The sequence below is a fragment of the Bradysia coprophila genome, unplaced genomic scaffold (assembly GCF_014529535.1).
Source record: "Bradysia coprophila strain Holo2 unplaced genomic scaffold, BU_Bcop_v1 contig_235, whole genome shotgun sequence".
In the NCBI taxonomy this organism is placed as follows: domain Eukaryota; kingdom Metazoa; phylum Arthropoda; class Insecta; order Diptera; family Sciaridae; genus Bradysia; species Bradysia coprophila.
Genome location: NW_023503496.1, coordinates 1,257,016 through 1,281,201, shown reverse-complemented (window position 1 = coordinate 1,281,201; position 24,186 = coordinate 1,257,016). Strand labels below are relative to the sequence as shown.

At 39.5% G+C, this 24,186-nt stretch overlaps 1 protein-coding gene across 8 annotated transcripts in view; it reads left to right on the top strand.

Annotated features, from left to right (window-relative positions):
- LOC119077363 (neurabin-1) overlaps positions 1-20,148 on the top strand; it is a 72,524-nt gene extending 52,376 nt beyond the window's left edge. For 4 of the 8 annotated variants that reach the window (XM_037184541.1, XM_037184540.1, XM_037184542.1 and 1 more), the window contains 11 exons: positions 4,692-5,439; positions 12,539-12,559; positions 12,673-13,484; positions 13,665-13,762; positions 13,843-14,042; positions 14,113-14,299; positions 14,606-14,659; positions 17,853-18,913; positions 18,976-19,115; positions 19,179-19,411; positions 19,474-20,148. In XM_037184541.1, the coding sequence (XP_037040436.1) occupies positions 4,692-5,439; positions 12,539-12,559; positions 12,673-13,484; positions 13,665-13,762; positions 13,843-14,042; positions 14,113-14,299; positions 14,606-14,659; positions 17,853-18,913; positions 18,976-19,115; positions 19,179-19,411; positions 19,474-19,752 (3,833 nt within the window). In that variant the 3' untranslated portion in view covers positions 19,753-20,148. Of the gene's footprint in view, positions 1-4,691; positions 5,440-12,538; positions 12,560-12,672; positions 13,485-13,664; positions 13,763-13,842; positions 14,043-14,112; positions 14,300-14,389; positions 14,399-14,605; positions 14,660-17,852; positions 18,914-18,975; positions 19,116-19,178; positions 19,412-19,473 lie in introns of all 8 variants that reach the window. The other 4 variants (XM_037184544.1, XM_037184545.1, XM_037184546.1 and 1 more) reach the window with 3 other exon arrangements.
- The last annotated feature ends 4,038 nt before the right edge of the window (positions 20,149-24,186 follow it).

Genomic DNA, 24,186 nt, shown 5'->3' with positions numbered 1-24,186 from the left:
TTTTCGCTTGGAAAGTTAATGATCCATTGAATTCAGTAACAAGGTCAGAAAACACTGCATAACCAGTAATTTCCACTATGGACCAGTTCCATTAATATCACCGTACTCTAAGACCCTCTAGATGACTCATGACGTTTCACGAACAAATCTACAAAAATCTCCTGTTGTATCGATACAAGATTGTTCCGGGTGGAATGGCTCAGTGGTTACGTACTAGCCTTCCACCTACATGATCCGGGTTCGATTCCTGTGTCAGATAATTCCGTATGGAATTTTCCTAGCGATCATATCACATTGATAACAATTTAAAGTTTACTCGTAACTTGGGTAGTTGAATTGCGCTTGGTGGCAGCAACGATTACAGACTGAAAGACTCGTATCCAAATACGATGAATTTGTGTGCATATGTCAAGCCTACGTTTAGGCATGCTAACAACTAAGTGCCTAACTTTACTCAGAAAGTATTTGCATACTTCGAGGCGTCGTTCGGAAGTTACGTTAGGCCGGTGGTTCAGACTGTACTTGTTATTGACTGTCAATCAACAAAACAAAAAGGGACTGACCAAAGCATTAAAACAGCTGAGCTAATTATTAGTTCAACAAGGGAACAAAGTTCGAAATTGCACTTCACACGAGAAAATGCAATTTCCAACCTTTTTTCCGAGGTAAACAAAACGTTTTTCACAACAAAGGCTTTCGATATTTCAGCAGAGGGGAGAAAAGGTCTATTTTCTCGCCTGGGTTGTAAACGAAGTGTTGAATCGACTGACCCAAGTAGTGTAATCTGCTGCATTCAAGAATTTGACAGCCCTAGATTTAGATTAGATTAGGTGCGGGTGATGAATCTAAGTTTACGAAGACTTAATTCCGCACCTATGGAATATGGAAAGCAGTTTGACCTGTTATATCCGATGGTTTAATGAGATCGAAATCTGTTTTTCTTTCGATGTAATTGAACTGGCATAAACACATCAAAACATCTGACATTATTCTGTCAGAAATGTGAGATGTGTAGAAAGCGAAATGTTTACTCATTGAGTGAACTCGCTATCTACAATTCTGGCAGAATTCAATTTTTACTGCTTATACGCTGGTTATGGTAATCATTTTTCCACTTGACCCAACTACATTAGTTTTATCAACGAATAACCGTGCTTGAACCTCTGTAAGACTACTTGCTAAGCAATATTTTGGTATCAAAGTTGTGATCTAGCAGCGAGTTATCAATCAGTAATAGGACGCTGATTCAATTACAATTTAGAAAAGCGCTGCAACTTCACATAGCGAGCCGAAAGGCGACCAGTGCAAGCTTTTCTTTTGTGTTGTAGAACAGTTTGTATTAGATGTCTTAGCGGCTTTCGCGTCGCTTTATGTAAACCTACAGAAAGTTTGAGAGCGCAGTTCTCCGTTTTACCACTTCATTTAAAGTCTCTATTGGCAGATTGTTCGTCCATGGAGTGGCAGGTGTACATTACAACGCGAGTTTGACATAAAATTCTTTTGTTTTCAGTTGTTGTGAAATGTCAAACTACGCAATTTTGATGATGAAATGAATCAATCGCGTTTGACATTTCAAAGCAATTGGAAAATGCCTGAAATAAAAGAACTCATGTCCAACTCGCGTTGCTATGTACACCTACAGTAACATAGAAGAAAATTTAACTTTCTTTTGTGCTCAAAGCTACGCTCACGCTGTATTCATTTGAGAAAAAATGTCAACAAAATCTCTCTCTCTCTCTCTTTCTACGCCCGCCCCATTCGCTATGATACTTGGTCTTTAAACAATGTAATTTTCTGTCATCGACTTAAAATTGCCCTTGCTACGCATCCAAAACCACACAGCAACTCAAATCACAACCAATTCAAACGGTAAAATTTGCTTGCCGAAAATGTTACCAAAACATTTCTTTAACACGCTCGAGATGAGAAAATCGACAAATTTAATTTCCAGTTTATGTAAGACACTCTATCCCGTTGATGGCATTATGATTCAATTATAAATTCGAAAGGAAATTTGCTGAACTAATAAACTTAATTTTGGAATTACAAATTTTATCATTTGAGCGACCAAGCGAATTGTTGTTTGTATGTTAGGCAAATTAATAACAAAAACACAAATCGGCAGATGAAATTTTTTTTTTGCTTTTTGGAAATTAATTCTTGATTTAATTGCCCAGATGTATAGTGAGTTGAGATTAGGAAATGGCTGTAGAAATTGAGTTTGTTTTTAATGAACCTCTCTGAACACATAATCCGACCATAACCATCTTTCTAGTCGAAAAAATTTCGTTTTTAAAGATTTAAAAGGTTTCAATGTCTCAATGAAAGCACGGGACAGATTACAGATCAACATGAGAATACCCGAACCTGTTTTGACGTAAATGTGATCGATTTATACCTGACCTGAATTGGTCTGAAACTCTTATCAAATCAAACAAACCTGACAGTTAGCATTTGTATGCAAATGTCAGAGCACGTTTTAATGAAGTGGGACTCAGGTCCTCAAAACATCCGATCTGACCTGAGTTTTCAGGTGCTATCGAAGAAGATCGAGAAAAATGAGCGAAGCATCTTATGGTTGATTTCCACTTATCAAAAAAGTACTTCGTGTGAGAGACAAAATTGAATTTTTGCAATTTTTTCTTTGTTTACTTGACAGTTCTCTCGCTCACAGTTTTCTCACGGAGTACTTTTTGTTGAGCGGAAACCATACTTTAGTAAGTGTAACGAATGCTAGTCGTCACCCATAAATTACCACCACAATTCAGTGTTGTCAGACAGAGAAATAACTCGAGGAGTATGCAATTTTGGATGTTAAATTGCTGCTCTACCTCCCATTTAGTGGGAAATGGCGTATTTGGGGGAGCTATCGGTCATTTTACAACTCAGGCATTCATATTTGTGGAGTTATCAATGATTAAAGATCAGTGTGGCAACACTGAATTGCAAATGTTCTGAATGTAGACCTTCATATTGCATCTTTTCACTATATGCTCCACAGGCAGCAACTAAAACTGATTTGAACCTGTCATTCGAAGGCTATCTTAGATTTGCCTTTACATTTGTGATTGCAGTTCAATCATAATCTGACAATTTATTTATTTATTGCTTATTGATCAATAAACAGGCCTTTCGGCCCAATATAATGTGATTGTTGGAAATAACAGATTTTGAGTTAAAAATTGAAGACGCGTTGAATTGCCAATTGGTTAAAAAAAAGTCAGAAGCAGCCTTTACGTGAGTCTGCTCCGTCAAGTATACGTTCATTCAATCAATTCTATCCTGGCATTAGAGTAAACATGGAATATATTTTACATATGAACAGGTTCCGGTTAATCGGGTTAATCGTTTTGTTGAACAGAATGACTCGACCAAGTACAAAGTATATAAACACTGAAGGTAATGCAATGCGCAGTTACGCACGGATCCTCACTTTCAGGTGAATTGTGTTTTGTCACGTTGCGCACATATTGAGTTCGTGTGTGTCAAGTTGCATCTAGTCTTTAGTGTTTAGGTTGCATTCGACTTCATACAAACTTAGCAGGTGCAACAACATTAGTCACATGAAAATGTAACGATGGCAACATGACAAAAATGAATTCACCGAAATCCGTAATTTTTCCTGATCCGCTGAGGGTTTGCGTTACCTGCAGTGATTATTTACTTTGAACCAAGTACGCTTAGCAATAGAGTAAGTTCACATCCAAAACAATAAATTCTAAGAATTTCAACTAAAAAATGTATCAAAAATTCCGCCTTCGTATTTGGAGCGTCAACGTTTCTTTACCCAGACCGTCTGCTTCCACATTTCGATACAATTTCACCCACACGTTATATCGATCGAAAATTGAAATTTCCTTCTAATTTTTTTGTGTTGTTTCGTTCGTCTGGATCGTTAATAGACAATGTGTCTGTAATTAAAAAGAAATCTTAAAATAACCACATCAGACGACCAAAGTGGTTTCTGTTCGAAAACCGCGCGCACGGTATAGCAACTAATTAAACCGAACAGTCATGACAAAATAGCCGAGATAAATTTTGAGTGCTTCAAGATGGTGATCGTTAAACTGGACACTTGATATTATGGTTGTTGTTGTTCGTATAACAATGTGCTTGAGCATACGGCGGTTTTGTAAGAACTGCAGAGGTTGGTGATGGTTTCTTTTTAGAATTTAAGTTTTCTTTTCAAATTACATTTAGTCCACAATTCGGAGGAACATGGATTCAGGTCAATCAAATCAATCGTTTAATGTGGAAAGGACACGTGACACATTAGCGAATTATAAAAAAAAATGAAATTTTGTTCTTTAAATGTCAAAACTTGTATTTACATCGTCGGTCTATTTGAAGCTGAGCTAAATGAAAAAAATCATTTTTCTTATAGCTCGCTAACCTGACACATCTCCTTTCTGTATTTAACGATTCAAATATGGTTTTGATTGGAATCTGATGAACGTTAACAGTCGATTACAGTTGTGCGATAGGTTGAAATTTTGTTGATGAAAATTCAAATTTTCCGCCGAATTGGTTTACATTCACGCAAGGTTGTAGGGTAATTCAACCTTCACACAGACTCATACTGATGCTAGGATCTGCTTGAATATGACCACAATTTTCGAACTCCCTTCGACCGACGAGACATTCCATACCGAAGTCAATTTAATTTTCGTTTTTTTTTTCGATTCTTCCAGGACGGTCATCCAAAACAAATTCCGAATGTTCGGAAGGCGATCGACCAGCTAACAGTACCGGCCGTCGAACAAACAAAGTTTCCAGTATTTGTTTGAACATTACGGATTCCGATTCACGTACACCAAGTATTATTAGCAGTACCGACGAGGGCGGCTTCAACGAACCATCGCCCGAAATCAAAGCAAAATTGAAACCAGCCTACACCTTCGATCCGAACGAATGCGATGAATCCGCCAATCAATCACCCACCGCCATCACAGCCCAGAACTCACTGCATTATGTCGATTTTGGTTATCGACTCAACCCAGATGGCAGCGAAAGTTGTCAGGTGTTCGGTGAATCGGAACTGTACCAACCAACCGTTAAAAATGGCACAAATGACACGGACGAATTCCGGAAGATAAATTCGAAAACCAATGGATTCAGTGTGGAGTCGGTTGTGTATGCGACGATAAAGCCGGAAATTCCGCCACCGAATGAACTGTTTCTGGAATGTGACTACCAGCAAAGCGAAAACATCTATCACAGTCCACAAACCATATTGGATCCAACCAGGCGGACGTTAAGCGATGACAGAGAATCAACGGATGATGATTTGCCTACACTTCTGCCGCCACCGCGACCACCACTTCCCGAAGGTCCACCGTTAGATATACAAGATGTCGAATTTGCCGATGCTAGCGATAAGGAAGACTATTTGGCTGAGGATATGACAGCCGATGAAGCTGAACGATTGTTGAGTTCTAGGTAAGGGATTTTTTTCTTCGTTACATTTTTTGCATGAAATTAGTCGCTACTAAAGAATGTTTAGCCTGTGTGCCTGATAAGCAACTCATTTAAGTTTATTTCATTCAATTTTAAAACGTTTTACTGAAGAGGAATAGATAGCGCCTGAAATCATGCTACCGAGTTAAGCCAAAACATCGTATCGTTTGTGTGTCTTTAAAAGAGCTTTTGAGAGCTTTAAGCTTCTTTTGTAGTTCGTAGAAATATTACACTTTCCCAATGGAGTCCAAAAGAAGCACAAAGCTTTCGAAAGCTCTGCAAAGCACACAAACAGAGATGGCTTCAAAAAAGCTTTCGAGAGCTTGAGGCTTCTTTCGTATTCCCCCAAAAATTTCACATTTCCAATGGAATCCAAAAGAAGCTTAAAGCTTTCGAAAGCTGTGCAAAGCACACAAACAATATGATACGGTCTTAACGGACTTAACACCCACCGCAGGTTGCGTCACCATCAGTGAGTAGCATTCCCTTCCATGTCCAAAAACCCTGTCAATCTTTAACACAAGACAACCAAACGATACTTCGACTTTGATTTCTGACCTGTGCACACACCTGACGGGGCTGAATTTTAATTTGTTATCAGTGGCATCCAACGACGTACCTTTTCACATTCCAACATTCTCAACATTGTCAGAGCGACTGAATGTGTAGTATTTTTCTCATGGCATGATAAGGCGTCGTAACTTTTCCCATTACTCAGAAAATGTCTGGCTTTGTTGTACAACATAACCATGTCTATTTATCAACCCTCACATAACAAGTTTTTTTGCTCTCTCTCTAAATATAAAATATTCATCGATCCATAAACGTCGATTTGCCATGACATACAACCACCTTATTATTATGTACAATAAAATCGTAAAAAAAGGAGGAAAAATATTTTGCTGGGTGAAACGTAGTCCAGCTGGAATGGGTGTATTTCGACACAGAGCCGATCTTTTGCTTATTGTGTAATGGGTGTCTGGCGAAAAATGGAATCTCATTAGCAACAAGCAATTGTAACAAACACGCAGGGCAAATTTTTGAAATCCGATCATCCAAAACCGGAGGTAACTGAAACCCGACTTGACCCGAACCCAAGCCGAATCGAATTTTTAAAACCCGACGCTCTAGCGATCTCCATATAGATCATTATAACGGTGAACTGTTTGGAAGGTAAAATTTCATTTGAGCAATGAACTTACTGGAACTGTCGACCGTTGACACAAAAGAATTTCTCTTTCATTTGACACTTCCCGCAAGTTTGAACAAAAGACGATTTAACCGTCATAAGACTCTATGGAAGCATTGGAAGGAGAAGCACTTTTGATAACAAAAGAACAATATTCTGCGTGATAAATCCGATGACATGTCTGTCAGTCAATCGTTAAATCCAGAAAGGTGATGTGGCAGATTGGCGAATTATAAGAAAAATGAAATTTCGAGCTAAAATCCAGCCATCTCGAATGTAAATTCTGAAATTCAATAACCCAAAAGCCAAATCAAAGTGAATTGGATCGCGCTGGGCTGGGCTTTTTAAAAGGTTCGGGTAGCCCGCTCATTACCAATCGAAATTTCGACACGTTTTAGATGGTAATATGTCCTCGACAATGCTCACCGATTGGTCGTAGTTGAATTGAAACTTGAAAGTTAGTCGATTGGATCGTTGATACGCTCAATTTCCCGGTTGAATTGTTGATATCGTTCAAACAAAATTACGGAAACGAATTATGAAGCGTGAAAGCCAAAAATAGCCACCGCCTCAGTTAGTATAACTTTGTCACTCGTCTGAGTAAAAACAATGTTGACTTTCGTAAGCATACTGTTGAGCTTGCAATGCATACTCTGTACTGAATATCAGGAAATGAGGTTGATCAATCAATTGAATTCGTTCTTCAACTTCGACCACAACTTATTCATATTTGGCTCATCTTCGCACCCCAGTCAATTCCTGAATGCGAGAAGAGAGGGCGACTTGACACCGCAGAGTTTATACGTTTTCAATGGTGTTGATGTTGGAAACAGTAGCATGGGACTGGAGATTGTAGATAACTGCAAAAATGTCTTTACCATTGTTACCGCAGAGAGTGGTAAATTCGAGAATAATTTCGATCTGCTCAATCGAGTAAAGGAAATTCAAATACTGAAGCTTCGAATGAAAATCGGATTTTTTTTTGGTTCAACCGTTTCCGGTGCGGATCTTCAAAAATTGTTTCGTTGGTGCTGGAAGCAACGAATCATAAACGTTTTTGCTGCCACCTACCCGGAGTCTGACTCCGAAAATCGTTTCCTAAATTTATTCACCTACAATCCGTTCAGCACCTTCAATGTGATAAATATCACCGGAAGCACTGCGTTCAATCAATTCTTTCTCAGCTTGGCGTCCAACTTTCACCAATATGCCCTTAGAATTGACGCAAATGCTGGCTTTTTCAAGTCATCCGATGAGGAATTATGGCTGGCCGTATTCAAAGTTATGAACTGTTCGTACACCCGATTCGAAAACCGTTTCACAGAAGTCTCCGAATATGTGGAGAATGAAGTGTACATTTTCCCATCACTGTTCGTCCAGTCCAATCCATACGATCTGAATATGTATCCGATGCACGTTCGGCCTGTCGTTATTGTAGTGCCGGAGGCGTTGCCATATTCGGAATTTTCGGCTTATTTGATTGCGATCACGTCGGACAGTTTTTTCATCTATTCCTCAATTACAATTGCTGCTGTCATAACTCTGCTAAGCATTTTCCGATACATTCAGTACAAACACTTCATGGTTTTTAAAAGCTCAGCCGACGTTATCAATGTCCTAATGAATGACAATACCGGAATCAGGTACCAGCTGTTGACCCATTTCGAAGCGTTCCTCCTGGTTCCTTTAACATTTTTCGGATTAATTTTTGTCAACGGCATCCTGTCCTCACTGCAAAGCTATCTGACTCGACCGAATGTGCAACCGCAAATAAATACCATCGAAGATATCCATCGGTCCCAAATATCCATTACGACCAGTCACCAATTCTGGAAAGACGAACTCGTCAGCATTTTCCAGAGTGAATCGAATCACAGCGACTGGAACACTAGAATTGGTATTATGGACGAGGCGGAATTGTGGCGCCAAAAAATTACTTATCGACCGATATCGTTTACCGAAGGTCTTAGCTACGCGAATATTCTGTTACGAGCTCAGAAACGTATGAACATACGAGGCTATCACATCTCGCGCATTTTCGTCTCCAAATACATAATGTCCTACGGTGTAAACGACGAGTTTCCGTTTGTTGACCGTTTCAACGAAATTATACATTGGATACACAGTGCGGGCTTGTATGACCTGTGGTTGTTAGAGGAATATGATGAAATTGAACGTGGAATCATAGAAGAGAATCGTAAACGTTTCAATAGCGGAGAGACCGCCACAGGACCAAATGTTGATAGATTTCCGATACCGACGTTCATTCTGTATGGATGGGGACTGGGTTCAGTCGTTTTGGTTATGGAAATGATATGGAAGAAGATATCGAGAATCAAGGTCGTTCTACGCTTTGAACAAATTTGACTCAGATAAAACGGAATAAATTTCATGATGAGCAGTCAGTGGTTTTTATTGCATTATTGCTACATCATCAGATTCTGTTCCATAAAGTTTGTGACGATGCGTGTCCGCTTCGTTTGTAGAAGTTCCCGTTTCGGACTAATTTACATTAAATGACATCCCCCACTGGGGTAGTTCTCCTTTCGGATCGAAAACTACAAGTAGCTGAGGGTCGGCTTTCTATGAACGCCTTTCCCGAAACGGTAATTTTCTTTGACAATTATTTGCTGTAGCGGAATTCAAACCGTTTACGGTACAGTTCTTGGGTCCTACGTTCGTGACGCACAGTTGCGTCGTTATTGATTAAGGCTGGATTTCCACTTATCAAAAAAGAAACCCGTTTTGAGAGACAAAATTGTTTTTTTTTTCAATTTTTGCTTTGTTTACTTGACAGCTTGCTATCTGAAGGCTCTCGCACTGAGTACTTCTTGTTGGGTGGAAATTCTACTTAAATCTAGAAACCCTTAAGTTTCCACTTAACAAAAAGTACTACGTGAGAGAGCCGTAAGAGAGCAAGCTGTAAACTAAACAAAGCAAAAATTGAAAAAAACTCAATTTTGTGTCTCTCACACGGAGTACTTTTTTGGTAAGTGGAAATCAAGCATTACCATGTCGGATATAGCTTAAACTCATCGAAAAAAATGTGCTTCGAAACATCAGGCAGCCGAAACTGTAGCGCAAATGAAACGGTTGAAAAATCGATCCTTTCTGCTACACCAAACATTTCCGCAAAATCGCTTTGCCAACTGGACTATATTGCCTAGCCCACTATAAACATTGTTCCGACGAGCGCAGAGTTGGTTACGATAAACACCTTTCTTATTATGCGGTTCAGTTCATTGAAAACTTTGAAATTCCGCAAACGTTGAACGTTCCGTTGAAAAGTTAGTACTAGGCAGCGTATGTTGCACGTTTAAATGTGAAAATTCATATCGTAAATAGCAATCTAATTCGTCTATAATCGAGTTTCGGATCAATTCCAGTTGATTTGAGCTTTGCTTGCTAGACAATTTTTTTTCGGCGAATGAATCGGTTCAGTTTTTCATCTTTTTGTTTCGCATTCCTTTTGATGTAATTACTCAGCGAGAAAAGAAAAATGTAATTTCAGAACAAGAAAAACAACGTCGCCACCGCCGTTGTTGATCCGAAATCTTTTTCTTTTTCGTCTGTTAGCGGTGACGAATTTTTTCTTTCGCAAAATTTTTATTTATGGCTTGTTTGCTTTGTAGCCAGTCATCTTTTTCGGTCTTCGTTTCGATGGGTTTTATTTTTCTTGGCAAAAGAAATCTTTAATCAGATATTCCATCACGTGTCTGGCCAATTCGCATTTATAATGAGATGAAAATGTGCCCAAAAATTTATAAATACGAAATCGGTTTCATCGGTGTACTTAGCAACAGCTGTAGGTTCGATAATAATGTGCATACCGTTTTGTTTCCACACAAATACGGAACGGTCGGGTTTTTAGCGCCGTACGATTTACTGGATGAGACGGTTGTAAGCTTGCCGTTCGGGTAAAAGTATCAGAGAAAACACTTGTTGTCCATTCATAGAAATACCAAATCTACAAGAGAATCCATCGAACCACAAACAGATAGCATAGCATGGGTGATCTTAACCGACTTCTAAAGTTATTTTTTCCCTGATAGGTACAATCGAAACCGTGGCTTTAAGTTTGAGAATGAGAGTGGGTGCAGTGTCCGCAAAATATCGACTCAGATACCACTCTTGAAAAAGTTTGTTAACACATTGAAATTAATTGCGGCTTGCCAACTTTCGGCACCCTGGACTTTACTTAAATAGTCGAGGAATGCCTCCAAATAAATTTCTAAAAATCCAAAACTGAATGGTAGATTTTTAGAAATTTATTTGGAGATATTCCACGACTATTTAAGTAAAGTCCAGGGTGCCGAAAGTTGACAAGCCGCAATTATTTTGAATGTGTTAAGAAATTTGGTTAGCTGGTTCATAATGATGTGAATCGTCAATCGGTGACGATGCGTGCGCTGTGATTAACCTGGTTTTATCTCTTCAATAGGTCATGGGGAAATTGCATTTTGTTGATGATTGGTCGAATGATATTTCTAGTGAGAAAAGTGCAGCACTTTCTCTCCCGTGGGAACAAAATAGAGCTTTTCTACCCCTAACTGTCACTTTGTTTGTGTTTTCAAAAATGGTATGGTGAATTCATGTTTTTTGTTTCGTGGACACGGTTAATAACGCCGTGCATCAAAAATGTTGTGCTCACCTCGGGAAAAATGAGAAATTCCAGCTCGAAAAAAAATTGTGGTTAGTCCTAGAGCCCGTCATTTTTCGGTTCACCCTCACCAAATGACGGTATTGGCGTTACCAATCCAAGAGTTTCATTAAATCTGGTTAGTGTATCGTAAGTTCGGGCTATAGTAGCAAACTGCTGGTCGGCTCTTAGTGTTTTTTTTTGCACATTAACTTGTCAAAGGAGGCAAGCAGATTAAAAGTCTTACTATGTGATCTATTACTTCATTTGATCGAAGATTTTCAGAGATTTATTTCAGAAATCGTTTACTCCATTTGTTTTGAACATGCTTTTTGCTATATAAGACCTCATCAGTCAGAGCTTGTCGTTTATTATTGCTGTAGTTGTCGATAACAGATGACAGCAGTCTGCAACAGGTTACTCGTGGAAATGTCATCAGATTTTGCTAATATTTGTTTCATTTGAGAGGTAAAGGAATAGAATGACATAAGAATGACTTTTTTCAAAGAACTATTTTTGTAAAAAAATTAGGGAAAATCAGGAAAAATCAAGACAACGAGGAAAAATTGGGAAAATCGGAAAAATGATGAAAAATCAGGAAAATTGAGAAAATAAAGAAAATGTTTTACTCAAAATAGTCCCTGCGTCTTAACGTTTCTCGCTAGCGTTAAGTATGTAATTGGGAGCTTCGCTCTTAACTCAGTTCAACGCAGGAGTCCTTTTATGACTAATGAAGGTTCGAACCAGGGCCTACTATTTGTGAAATTGATTTTCGTACCCAATTTTTGCATTATTTTGACAATATTTGCAGATAATAGGCCCTGGTTCGAACTGGCTTACATCATAGCAAGTGTGCATCGTTTTTTAAAGTCTCCTTTCTTTTTATGTCGATGCCATTAATTTGTCGTCTCGTCGCTGTAAAAGCTTCTTGCCCTCCTCTCTGAAATGAGATATTTTACGCAACTACTCCTAGTACGTAATTGACAGACGAAAGGTGTTAGCAGAGATTAGAATGGAGGATAAATGATTGTTAGCAATTATGTTTATTAGCTTAAAGAATGAACTTAACCATAGCACCACTATGTTCTAACTCATTTTTATTTGACGCCATTCATTAATATTTTGCTTTTTTTGTTTCGTTTTTTTTTCCTTTCGTGCGCATGACCACTATCCTCCACATTACAAATGCAACCAAACTTTTGTCCATGTTTCAATGTTACTCATTTGCTTATGCTGTCACGCGCTTATCACAGAATTTTGGAAAGCAAAATTGGGTAAGTGAATTCGACAAACACAAAAAATGTTGCTACACCTTAAAGCATCCCGATTCCCCGCCAAATATTTCAAAGATTTAATTTTGTTTCTTTTTTACCTTTCCCTTTTACAGACAACAGTCTCTACTATCCGACGAACAAGCACGCGAAGTTGAAGAACTTCTCTCTGCTGAACGGGAAAAGTCGGAAAAATCTGTTTCTAGTCACATAAAGGAAACATCGAATGGAAAGTCCCCGGCGGACAACGATCCAAAGTGTCCGAATGCTGATCTCGTCAAAGGTGGCATCCTAGATGGCATCGAACCGCCGCATGAATTCAGCCTTCTGTCGAAAAACAATGAAAAGAATGCCAGCCATGGCACGGCATTGAATCAATCGGTCGAAGAGTCGATGCTGGAATCGATTTTGTCCGTTGAATCGAATGTAACCGACAATTCTGTGCATAGCATCACAACGACAACGATCGACGAGAGTATTACGTCCGGTAAAATCGAAAACAGTTGCGTTGAGTCGGTGGCTAGCTCGAGAATATCGTTGGCCGAACCGGAAATTACCGATCCGGACACGTATTTCATACCCGAATATCCGCCAGTGTCGCAGAAGGAAGTGTATGTTGAAGGTGGAATACACTACTTTGAAGATGGCAATTTTTGGATGGAGATACCGGGACTCATGGACTGTGATGAGGACGAAGATGATCTAGACTATCCGGTATTCACCAAGAAAAATAATAAAATTCGCTTCAGCACCGGAGCGATTCAAGTATTTTCAACGTATTCGGTTCACGACTATGATCGACGGAACGAAGATGTTGACCCGGTGGCCGCATCGGCGGAATATGAACTGGAGAAACGTGTCGAGAAGATGCACGTTTTCCCCGTTGAATTGATGAAAGGACCCGAAGGTCTTGGACTTAGTATTATTGGTGAGTGAGATGGATTGGTGATGCGTTGATGGGTTACAAAATTCGATGATTTGAGCTGCAAAATCCCGACCTGATGAAAAGTTTCTGTTGGTTCCTGAGGACACAGCGACATCGAATTTTGTAGCAGTCACGTCGACTTAAGCCACTTAAGAAGCGACTAACATAACTATTTCATGCTAGGTATGGGCGTTGGAGCCGATGCAGGACTAGAAAAATTGGGAATTTTCGTTAAAACAATTACCGATAATGGTGCTGCAGCTCGTGATGGTAGAATACAGGTAACGATTTTCGTCCCTTTCCCAAACCATTTCCGCCGCCCAAGCATTCCGCATCTTATGTGAAACGATCTGTCTATCAGGTAAACGATCAAATTATCGAAGTCGACGGTAAAAGTTTGGTTGGAGTAACTCAAGCGTACGCTGCATCCGTTCTACGCAACACATGCGGTCTCGTCAAATTTCAAATCGGCCGTGAAAAGGACCCGGACAATTCCGAGGTGGCTCAGCTAATACGCCAAAGTTTGCAGGCCGATCGTGATAAGGAGGATCGTCTGAAGAGGTACGCGTTCGGACAAAATATTTGTGTTCGACGTTCGGAACTTTTTTCAATTTTCGTTTCAACTGTTTAGACAACACGAAGAGTATCTGCGCCGAACGTTAGACTATTCGGAAGATTCAACCCAACCGGCCTCGGCCAATTCGAGTGTGTCAGAGGGGCCGAACAGTCCGCTGGTTTTGGAGCCGATCATGCAGTCAATGGATAGCGAGGTCAGCCATTCGCAGGAGGTGGAGTCATTGAAACGACTGTTACAGGAGGTGAGTGATGCGATTTCGAGTTTCGTTTGGAAATTCTGTGAATTTTGTGTCTAAAATTTGAAATTTTCTTTGGCATTTTGAATTGTGCAGCACAAGGCGGTAAAGGCAAAAATCAGATTTGAAAAAAATAAATTTTGTTTTAGTTATCGTGTCTACCTTTTATGTCCTGTCTTGAGTGTTTGTTTTCGTCTATTCTTTTGAGATTTTTGTGTTTCCTATTATTTCCATCTACCCCACCGGGTTCAACGAACCAATTTCCGTTTTTTACGTGTATTTTAGTTTTGCTTTTCTGTTTGTGATTTACAGAGCCAAAAGAAAATTGCACATAATGAAGAGGATATGAATAGCTTAAGGTCAAAGGTAATACGAACAATTTTACGTTTAATTTTTTTTTTTTCGTTTTTCACTTAAAACTTTATTTTCTCATTTCCAAAATTACTAACATCACGGCAACAATATCGGCCCCATCATCTGTTGTCGATAGCATAACAATAAATTAAAAGAAATGAGCGATCGGCGCTAATGTGGTTTCAGATAGGAAAATTAATGTTGAAACAAATGAAGTAATAGATTTTGTGTGGGAAGGCGTAGTGTCAGCAATGAAAGTGTAAAACAGGTATGGTCTATTGTCCGCTCGGAGGACATAAAAATTTGATTTTCGTACTTAAACGCACTCATTTTCATATTATTTTAACATAAAATGTGAGTGCGTTTAAGACGAATTCGCCGATCGACCATACCTGTTCTAGACTTTCATTGAGTGGCAGTAGTGGTCTGATGAGAGACTGATATCAAAGATATGGGCTCTCGGTGTATTAGATTCAGATGTAACGTGATAAAACCACAGCAAGTCATTTAGTGTCAGTAGATGCCACATTCAAAAAAAATTTACTGTCCGGCCGAACTGGTTTTCATTTCCTTCACTTTCATTTTCTAACACAACATCCCAATTTGACTTATTTTCAGTCTAATTTATCGTTAGGCTATCATTTCCCGATTTCTTTACAAGAAGTTCCAGTCAAACCCAGGTGCGGCAAGTGTCTCACTTCATTATCATTCCGAATTCTGAACAGGCATGAGCGCCGACGGAGAAACCTCGGCGGCGGCTAGCCGAAAAAAAATTTCTCGGCGGCGGCGAAAAAGTCGGCTTGAGCCGGCTTAAAACGGCTCAGCTGGAGGTTCCTTTTAACTTTTTTTCAAAATAAAAACGTTTAGATAAATTCATGGAAAATGAACTAGTAAGCATGAAAATGAAATTGTACGGAAAGCGAAGGTAGATTAGGTTGTTCAAAGTGCAAGTGGAACTGGCCTTGTTACAAGCAAGTCTCTAAGTCTAAGGTTCACTAACACGTCAAGTTTTATTGCCTCAAAACTTGAACTGAATGGAAAATCATGCTCCGGTACACTCATTTAACTCATTAAGAAAATGGTTTTCGATAAGAAATCGAAAGCTCACGAAAATCAAGTAAAAATTGAAAAGAAAAAAAAATCGAGAAAATTCGCAAAGATCGATAAAGTTTTCTCAAATTTGTGAATTAACTGATTGTGCGCCTTCGGCTCGTTCCGCAAAGGTCATACTTGCCAAAACAACAAACTTAGACGCGAGGACGTAATATAGCATTCTGGAAAATTCATGAAAATTCAAGAAAATTTTCAAAATTTTCTTAATTTTGTAAAAAAAAATTCAAAAAGTACTTGAGCTGCTTAGGATCAACAGGAATCTCGGTTTTCAAAATTATTTCACCCATTCACCTTTCGAAATCTTTATTTCATTTTCCAACCGTTTCAAGCCGGCTTGAGCCGTGTTTTTGACACCGGCTCGGCTGCGGCGCGGCTTGCTCAAAAATGGCCGGCGGCGGCTAAATCGGCGGCTTATTTTCGGCGGCGCTCATGCCTGATTCCGAATGTTAGTTCTGCTGATAGCTTGCAATCGTGAAAACGTTTTCGAAAATTTTCACTAAATTTGACAAATTTTCACGTATTTTTACAGAAAATGTAAAAAATCGCAAAATCTCCACATGACCATGTACGTTTCGTGTACATCGAGAAATCTCTGTAAGAAAAGTGTTTGTTTTCAGTCTTTTTCGGTTGAAAACTACAACTGCACATATCTCAGTGTGAACGAATTTTAAACCCAATAAGACCCTATTTGCCTGGCCTGTCAAAATTAGGTTCTACTGTACGATGGAACAGACATATGGCTCGGTTGTTTTCGGCTTTTCAACCATTCCTTTTACAGTACGATGGAACAAACCACAGCACTACTTCAAGCATGAACATATTCGGAGGCTGATGAAGTCACAGTAGGCACTGCGTTTATTTTGTAAAGCTAGGTGACTTGTTTACGTTGTAAAAGTTAAACAGAAAGATGCTAACATGACGACTAGGTCGTTTCGACGAATAGAGCGAATATGTAGAATGAGAGTCGGTTTTTGAGAGAGAATTCCATACATTTTCTCTCAACCAATTTCAAAATCATTCGACATATTCCCTCTATCCGTCGAAACGACCCAGTCGTCATATCATCTCTCTGGTGTTATAACATATAACAATCCTAGATCTTATCACTAAATCCTCTAAATTTAACATTTGCCAATTCAGTCTTCATGCTAGGAACAGTGCTACAACTGAGGTAAATGAAAGAAATTTCATTTTTCTTATAATTCGCTAAGGTGACACGTTCCGGTTCTGTATTTAACTAGTCTCATAAATTTCGAGGAAGTAGGCAACGAACTTCGTCTATCTGTTTATTTTTAATGAAACGACCAATGCACCAATTTCTGAATGAAGGGAACATCAAAAATCGATCCCTTTCGAGTATCATTCTCGTGATATTGTTCCGTACAGTTCACATCAGCAACGCTAGACAAAGCCGCTGAGCCTGCGTCAAACGAAACACGTTTTTTAACAGAACATTTTCTCATCCTCTCAGCCCATATTTTCATTTGCTTGGATTTTTCTATTCCGTACAAGAAAATTTGATCGAATAAAATGCGGAACAATTACGTAGCTCATGTGAATTTATTTTGGCATTTTGGTTTATCGTCGTAGTCGTAGTTGTAGCATTTTGTTATTTGTTTTTGTGTTTTTTCCTTCTTCTTAAACTTTATGTTGCTCATCTTAATCTTCATCCCCTTCTTTTGGTCACTAATCCTAAATTTATTTATCATTTTTCTTTCACAACAGTTAATTTTGAATGACCACCAGATGGCAGCGCCTATTTTTGAAAAAAAAAATATTTTTTACATCGCACGCGAGAAAATAGTCAATTTCTCCCCTCTGCTGAATCTTCGGAAGCGTTGTTTTCCTCGGGGAAGAAAGTAGGAAATTTCATTTTCTCGGATTTCCGTCGAAATGCAATTTCCAACTGTTCTTCTCTCGTTGAACAAATGACTATTCTCGAAAATAATTGTCATTTTTTGATAGAACTACATAAATCGCGGGAAACGTCGACCAAATATTTTTCCTAAAAACTAGGCGCAGCCATACGGATGGTCCATTTAATTGTCCAAATTTTTCATTTTTCATTCCCTTATCTCGCCTCGTAATTCAGCTGGTCAAACTCGAAACCGAAGGAAACGAGGCTGAACTACTCGCAGAACGGCTGCGTCAAACGGAAAAAGAATTGGCCAACATCAAAAAGGAAACGTTGAACTACCAAAATATGTTGCAACAGTCGCAGACGCAATTCACCGTACTGGATCGTAAGTATAACAAGGCCAAACGACTGGTGCGCGAATACCAGCAACGGGAACTGGATATGGTGCATCACGAGGAGTTCTATTTGTCGCTGTTGCAAGAGAAGGACACCGAGTACAATGCACTGGTGAAGAAACTCAAAGATCGTGTGATCAATTTGGAACAGGAACTACAAGACACACAGAGAAAGGCTGGATTGCCCGTGTCTCTGCCCTATGACAGTGCTAGTCTGCGTTTGACGCCACAAATGTCGAGAAGACAACCACCGAAACCGTTGTTCCAGAAACTGGATACCGGTTTGTCCGACACAGAAGTATCCGATCTGTCGCCCGATGGCGAAGACGATAAAACGGCGACCGTCGAACGAAAACTTCCGCTGCCAGTCAAAGATGAATTGGACTCGGTGGTGCCACCACATGAGCTGCTCGACAGTTCCGTTTTGAAAAGTAAGTCCGACCTTGCGTCTCGTGGTGCCAAACGACAACTTCCGACGGGAAAGAAAAGCTTAAGCAACAGCAGCTCGGACTGTGCGCTAAACGATAGCGAAGAGGAGGGCGTTAGAACGGACTCATCGTCTTCGAAGGGGGAAAATGGTCGACAGAATGGTCATGCGTTGCACAGAAATCGACCCGACGAAAATGCAACTCCGTTGTACGCACAGGTGCATAAAGATCGCAGTCAGGATGTCCACCACCATGCGGCACATTCGACCATACCGAACATTTTCAAAAACTCAAATGAACAGAATTCCTCGTACAACAACGACTTCAGCAGCTCCGACAGCATCTTGGGCTCGAATGACAAATTGTCGGATAATGCGGACAGTTGGATGTATCCGAGCCGTCGACGTGGTGTCAAGGTGCAGCCTAATTCATTCACCGATCAACTGAATCAAGTCCTATCCGATCGGGAAAAGTGAGTAGCAAACCACGACGATTTGAGAACAAGTCAAGTAAATTTTTGTTTCTAATTCACAGCCGACGACTAGGCGATGGTTCGTCCAGTAGGGATTCAAGCGACGATTTTTCAGAAGTAAATCGATCGAGTACGGCGGCAACATTATCCCAAAATTTGTTAGTGGAAATCCGACAGGCTGTTAATGAAGCGCAACCGAAAGGTATGTTCTCGACTTGCCTTAGTACCGACCGCATCACCAACTAATTGTTAATGCTTTTCTTAGTTAAAAACATTTTGCCACAATCACTGTCACCTCCCGGCACCGTACCATGGCAACAACAATCCCAACAAACCACCGGTCCTCCGTCGCCATCCAGCATGTCGTCCGGTTCAACATCGCCCGGATATTCACCGAGTCGTGTGGTCGATCTGTCCGGATCCAGTACCAGTTTCTCCAGCGATCGTCGTTCGCACAACTGGCAAAACGGTCCCGTACAGGAATGGTCCAAGGAACAGGTATAACCGTAACGCACCTATGCATCGTCTTGACGATCGAATTAACGTTTGCATTTGTGTAGGTGTGTCAATGGTTACTAGCACTGGGCCTCGAGGCTCATATGCCGAAATTTATAGAGCATGGCGTCGAGGGTGGAGCGCTGTTACAGTTGGACTCGCGTGACTTAAAGATATTGGGCGTGACGGGTGATGACAAATCGAAGTTTAAGCGCAAGCTGAAAGATTTGAAGAACATTATCGAGAAGGAGAAGCGACAACAGGAGAAAGAGCGTAAGGAACGGGAGAAATTGATAAAGAAAGCGCAGAAGAAGGTGGAAAAAGCGGCGGCTAAACTAAAGTAAGATTGGAAATTGTAATAAATAATTTATAAAATTCATGCATTCACAACACAACAAGACACATAAACTACATACACCACACACACACACACACGTGACATATACAAACGCGCACTTTTTTTTAGAACATAGGAAAGCATAAAAGAAATATTTAAAATATGGACTGACCTAAGTAATGAAACGATTTTTTTAGTTGGTAAAATTAATGAAAAAAACAAAAAGTTTTTGAATCCTTGGAACTGTGTAATTTTAGAAGTCTTAGCATAAGATCGACTAACCATCCAAATTTAGCAATGTTTTAACACTAAAAATAATAAAAACAAAAAAATTTGTCATTTGTTTGCACTGCATGGCGACCGTGCAGTGCAATTTCAGATGTGCCAAAATTTCAACCATCAACTTCAATCTTTTATTTTTCGTTTTTATGTTTGTTTGCTTAATGTCAGTCTGTACAGCTCCGAGCGAAGCGAGAGCGAAAGCACGACAGACAGTTTAATGTATATTACAACCGTTCTGTCACTGTGTCGCTTGAACTTGATGTGAAACTTTCGCTTCGCTCTGGAGGCGTACAATCGACTTCAAAAATTCAACAAGGCTGTAAACTTTGGGAGGTCACGCGAGTTTTATTTGATCCGCGGAACACACCATTTGTGTTTTCACCGCATCGTAATTCGCATGACCTCGTGCAGTCTTGGAATTCATGCCGTACGTGTGCACAAAATTCAAAATTGAAAGGGACAAACTAATTAAATTTTTGTGACGCACTTACGGCATGAATCCATTTTGTACAATTCATCCATTTCCTGTTTAGAGTAATGACAATGCAGTCCCTCGCTGGAGGTTACAATGCGCATCAATATATCCATTTGCATGCGAGAGAGTTTTCTCCTATTTATCCAATTTCACGTAGGGTGGCGGCACCAGTCTCCTGACTTGTATCAGTAGTCGACCACCTATTGTCCTTTCATTGATAAACGTTTTGAATAATAAATGTCTAACTACATGACAACTGATACATGATCGGAGACTAGTGCCTCCACCCCATAATTTTGATTTGATTGATTCAATGTGGACCATGAAAAATCATCAAGATGCTCACTCGTGTTATCATTTATCCGACTTATATCTATGGTGCCAACGATTTATGGGATTTTTTTTTACTAATGACTGGTGGCTATTTCCACTCGGGCGTATTTCCTCATATAATTGGACGAAAAAACAAAATTTTATTTTCGCCAACAACAATGACCAGACATTGTTACGGAGTCTTCTACAGACTGTGCCAACAATTCCACAATATTATAAATAATCCGGGTTGTGAGATCCGGGTTTTACGGGCTCAAGAATGTTCTAAAGCCACAGGGTCATCACACATTGAATGGATAACTTTTACCTTCGGACCCGCAGAAGGTAGCGTAGAATACAAAGAGCAATGAGCTCAATACCGATTTTATGTCCAGTGTGGACGGAACTGGTTCTTGGTATTTGTTTATTGCTAAATTTATTTTGTTAAGGGACTATGGTGTTTCCGTAATATTCCTGCTAATCTTGCAGCGCCATCTGTTATGATTTTTATGTACTTCACTAAATAAGATTCGTGAAATTCGTAAATACAAAACAGCTGCAGCTACTATGAAGTAACATTGATTGGCCATTGCCATTGCTATTCTAACCTCGTTCGCAATTCCGCGAAAAATCAGTGCATACCACTGTCCATACATTGCTGGAGAAAAATATCACAGCGGAAGTGTAAGTCTGTATTTCATGTAAGGACTAAAATTAAGGATCTTATGGGAATTCGGGCGATGCATGAAGGGACCTTTTTATTCCTGTATGAATCGTGAAGGAGTTTTGACAAAAAAAAATGTCATACAACGCCCGAAGTACCATTTCGAGCCAGTCTGACACTAATTGTGAAACACAAATATTTGTCCACCACTCAACGCTGGTAAACCGTTTCTTATTTCTGTGATCGCATTGGCAGGACGACAACCTTGCAATAATACTTCATGTCCTGCATCGATTGATACATTAAACAACCCTTTCAATAACAGCGTACTTCAAGCCAGGCAAGTTGAGAGTCCCATTTGCAATGCTCCATGGTTGATTCTCATACGGACAGAATGACTCCTCGCTCGATGAGATCAAAAATACTGTTCTGCCGAACAACTCCTTCGTAGTTCTCTAGTCTCACAGTCAAAAAGGCGGTGTGCTAATGGAAGTGGAATCCATGGTATCTATGGTATGGAATCTCTAAGGTAAGACTCACTTCAGTCTGACAGCAAAAAACTAAAGAAAATTTTCGTTAGCATCTTGGACTTCCTCTGGTCCCAGCTACAACATTTTCTAGAGTATTCTAACTTCCAACTGTATTGAATCGACTTCTCCATATATTCGTTTTCACAGGTCGATTCATGCGTTATTTCAATAGTGTTCTAGACTAAAAATTCGGATCTTTTGCTGTAGTATAACCGGTTACCGTAAATTACTGTGTGACCAACTGCTTTTACGTAAATTTGTTATTTGTATACTTCCATCGCTAATACTAAATCAAACTTGATTTTGCTTGTTGTAACTAGTACTTCCACCCCAAAACTGTTTCACCTCCCTAACGTTTATTCTGAAATAAATATAATTTTAGTGCAAGCTTGTCGTATCCCGGTCCTGGAGGATGACAATTTTGCTGCGGTTGATATTGTTCTGATGCAAAGACGTGACAGAATAGCAGTAATGCACTCACTTTCTGACGACCGGTGCTTTATTTATAGAACAATGATATGGTTTGAGCTAGTCTTTTACTTTAACAACACTAAAAACATCACTTTCACCATTACCTGTTGAATCTCAACCAAATTTAACTACTTTCGCTTGATCTAAACTAAAATCACTTTATACTACTCCCGCTATGTAACAACTATAATCCAAATGCTTCACTACCGTCGCTATTGCAAAGCAAACCAACTAAACCCAAGACGAAACCTTTCATCCCCAACTTGACCTTGAAATTGCGTTACAATTCGTTTGAAGCACTGCGATTCTTTAGAATGTTCGTCTAGCTTTCTAAACACGAAAACTCACCCTTAACACAATCAAAGCAGCTTAATTCGTCCTCGCCGTTTGCACAATCGGAATCCACAACCTATTGCGTATAATAACATTGGCAGCTGGAAATCGTGTTGTTTCCGTCGTTTCCATATTTCTTTTCGCCCGGTTCTATATACACGTTGCAGATATTTGACGATATCCAATGCTTGTGGTCCTTTCACAGAGGGTTGACCAAATGAAGCTATTATAGCTTGAATTATAAGTTTCACCTCATGAACGTGAACTCTTTCTGCTTTTAAGTAAACCAAAACAGGGGATGACACTGTCGCATCCCGGTCCGGATGGTGACAAAATTTCTAAGGTGTCTCTTCTCCAAAGGTGAGTGTCAAATTAGTAAAAGATTTCACTTCTCACGATCGAACTCTTTTATTTACTCTTTTCCTTAAAATTGCTCTTCGACGATGGAGTCTTGTGATCTAAAATTGGTATGGTCAGAAAGCTAATCGAATTTTGCATTACATAAGCGAAACTTGGATCATATCAAAATCCCATGTTTAGGGTGACATCGATGAAAGAAGTTTGAAGCTTCACAATTACTCTTAGCGCTTTCTCTAGTGTGATGCTGGGGCATCACACATTGATAAAAATCCCTGTTACAGTCACAGCTTACAATCGCGTAGCACTCGCACTTGCGTGTCTCAAAACTGCGTGCATTACAACGATCTACTGATTTTACTTACAATCAAAACCCGATTTATCCAAAATGCACAATTTTCAAATGTAATTTAAACCGTTGTTTTACGTCCAGTGCGACAAATAACTAAAGCGTTATCACATTAGATATGTGAGGGTTTGCTTTTTTCGGAAATACGCTAGACCCGAGCCAACCCGAATGATGTCTGTGCAACATAAATAGTTAAAAAAAAGTTTAAAAACATGTTTTACCGTCGTTTTGGTATAGAACCAAGTTTCACCGAGGTGGGAGGGCAGACTAGGTTACAAAGAGCCCTCTGTTGAAAGCTTCATGTAAACACTCACTTTCGTATGAAAAATATTTGGGAAAAAAACTCACTTTGGGAATCCATTTTTACGTGTAATTTACGTTGGGGCACTTGGTGGTTTAAATAATCTTAAAGTTTAGACCTTTATCTACAAAATTGCTGAAAAAAATGTTTTAAAAATTGCATCAAACGAAAGACATTACGGTTTTAAAACATCGCTTCACTGGACACAAAACATGAAGAATTTCACTTTATTTACCAGAGAGATGCTAATATGACGGCTGGGACGCCGTTTCGACGGATAGAGGGAATTTGTCTATCATTTCGGAAAAAAATTGAACCGTATGCAACCAGCTGTCAAATTGAAAAAGACATAACCACAGATTTTTTT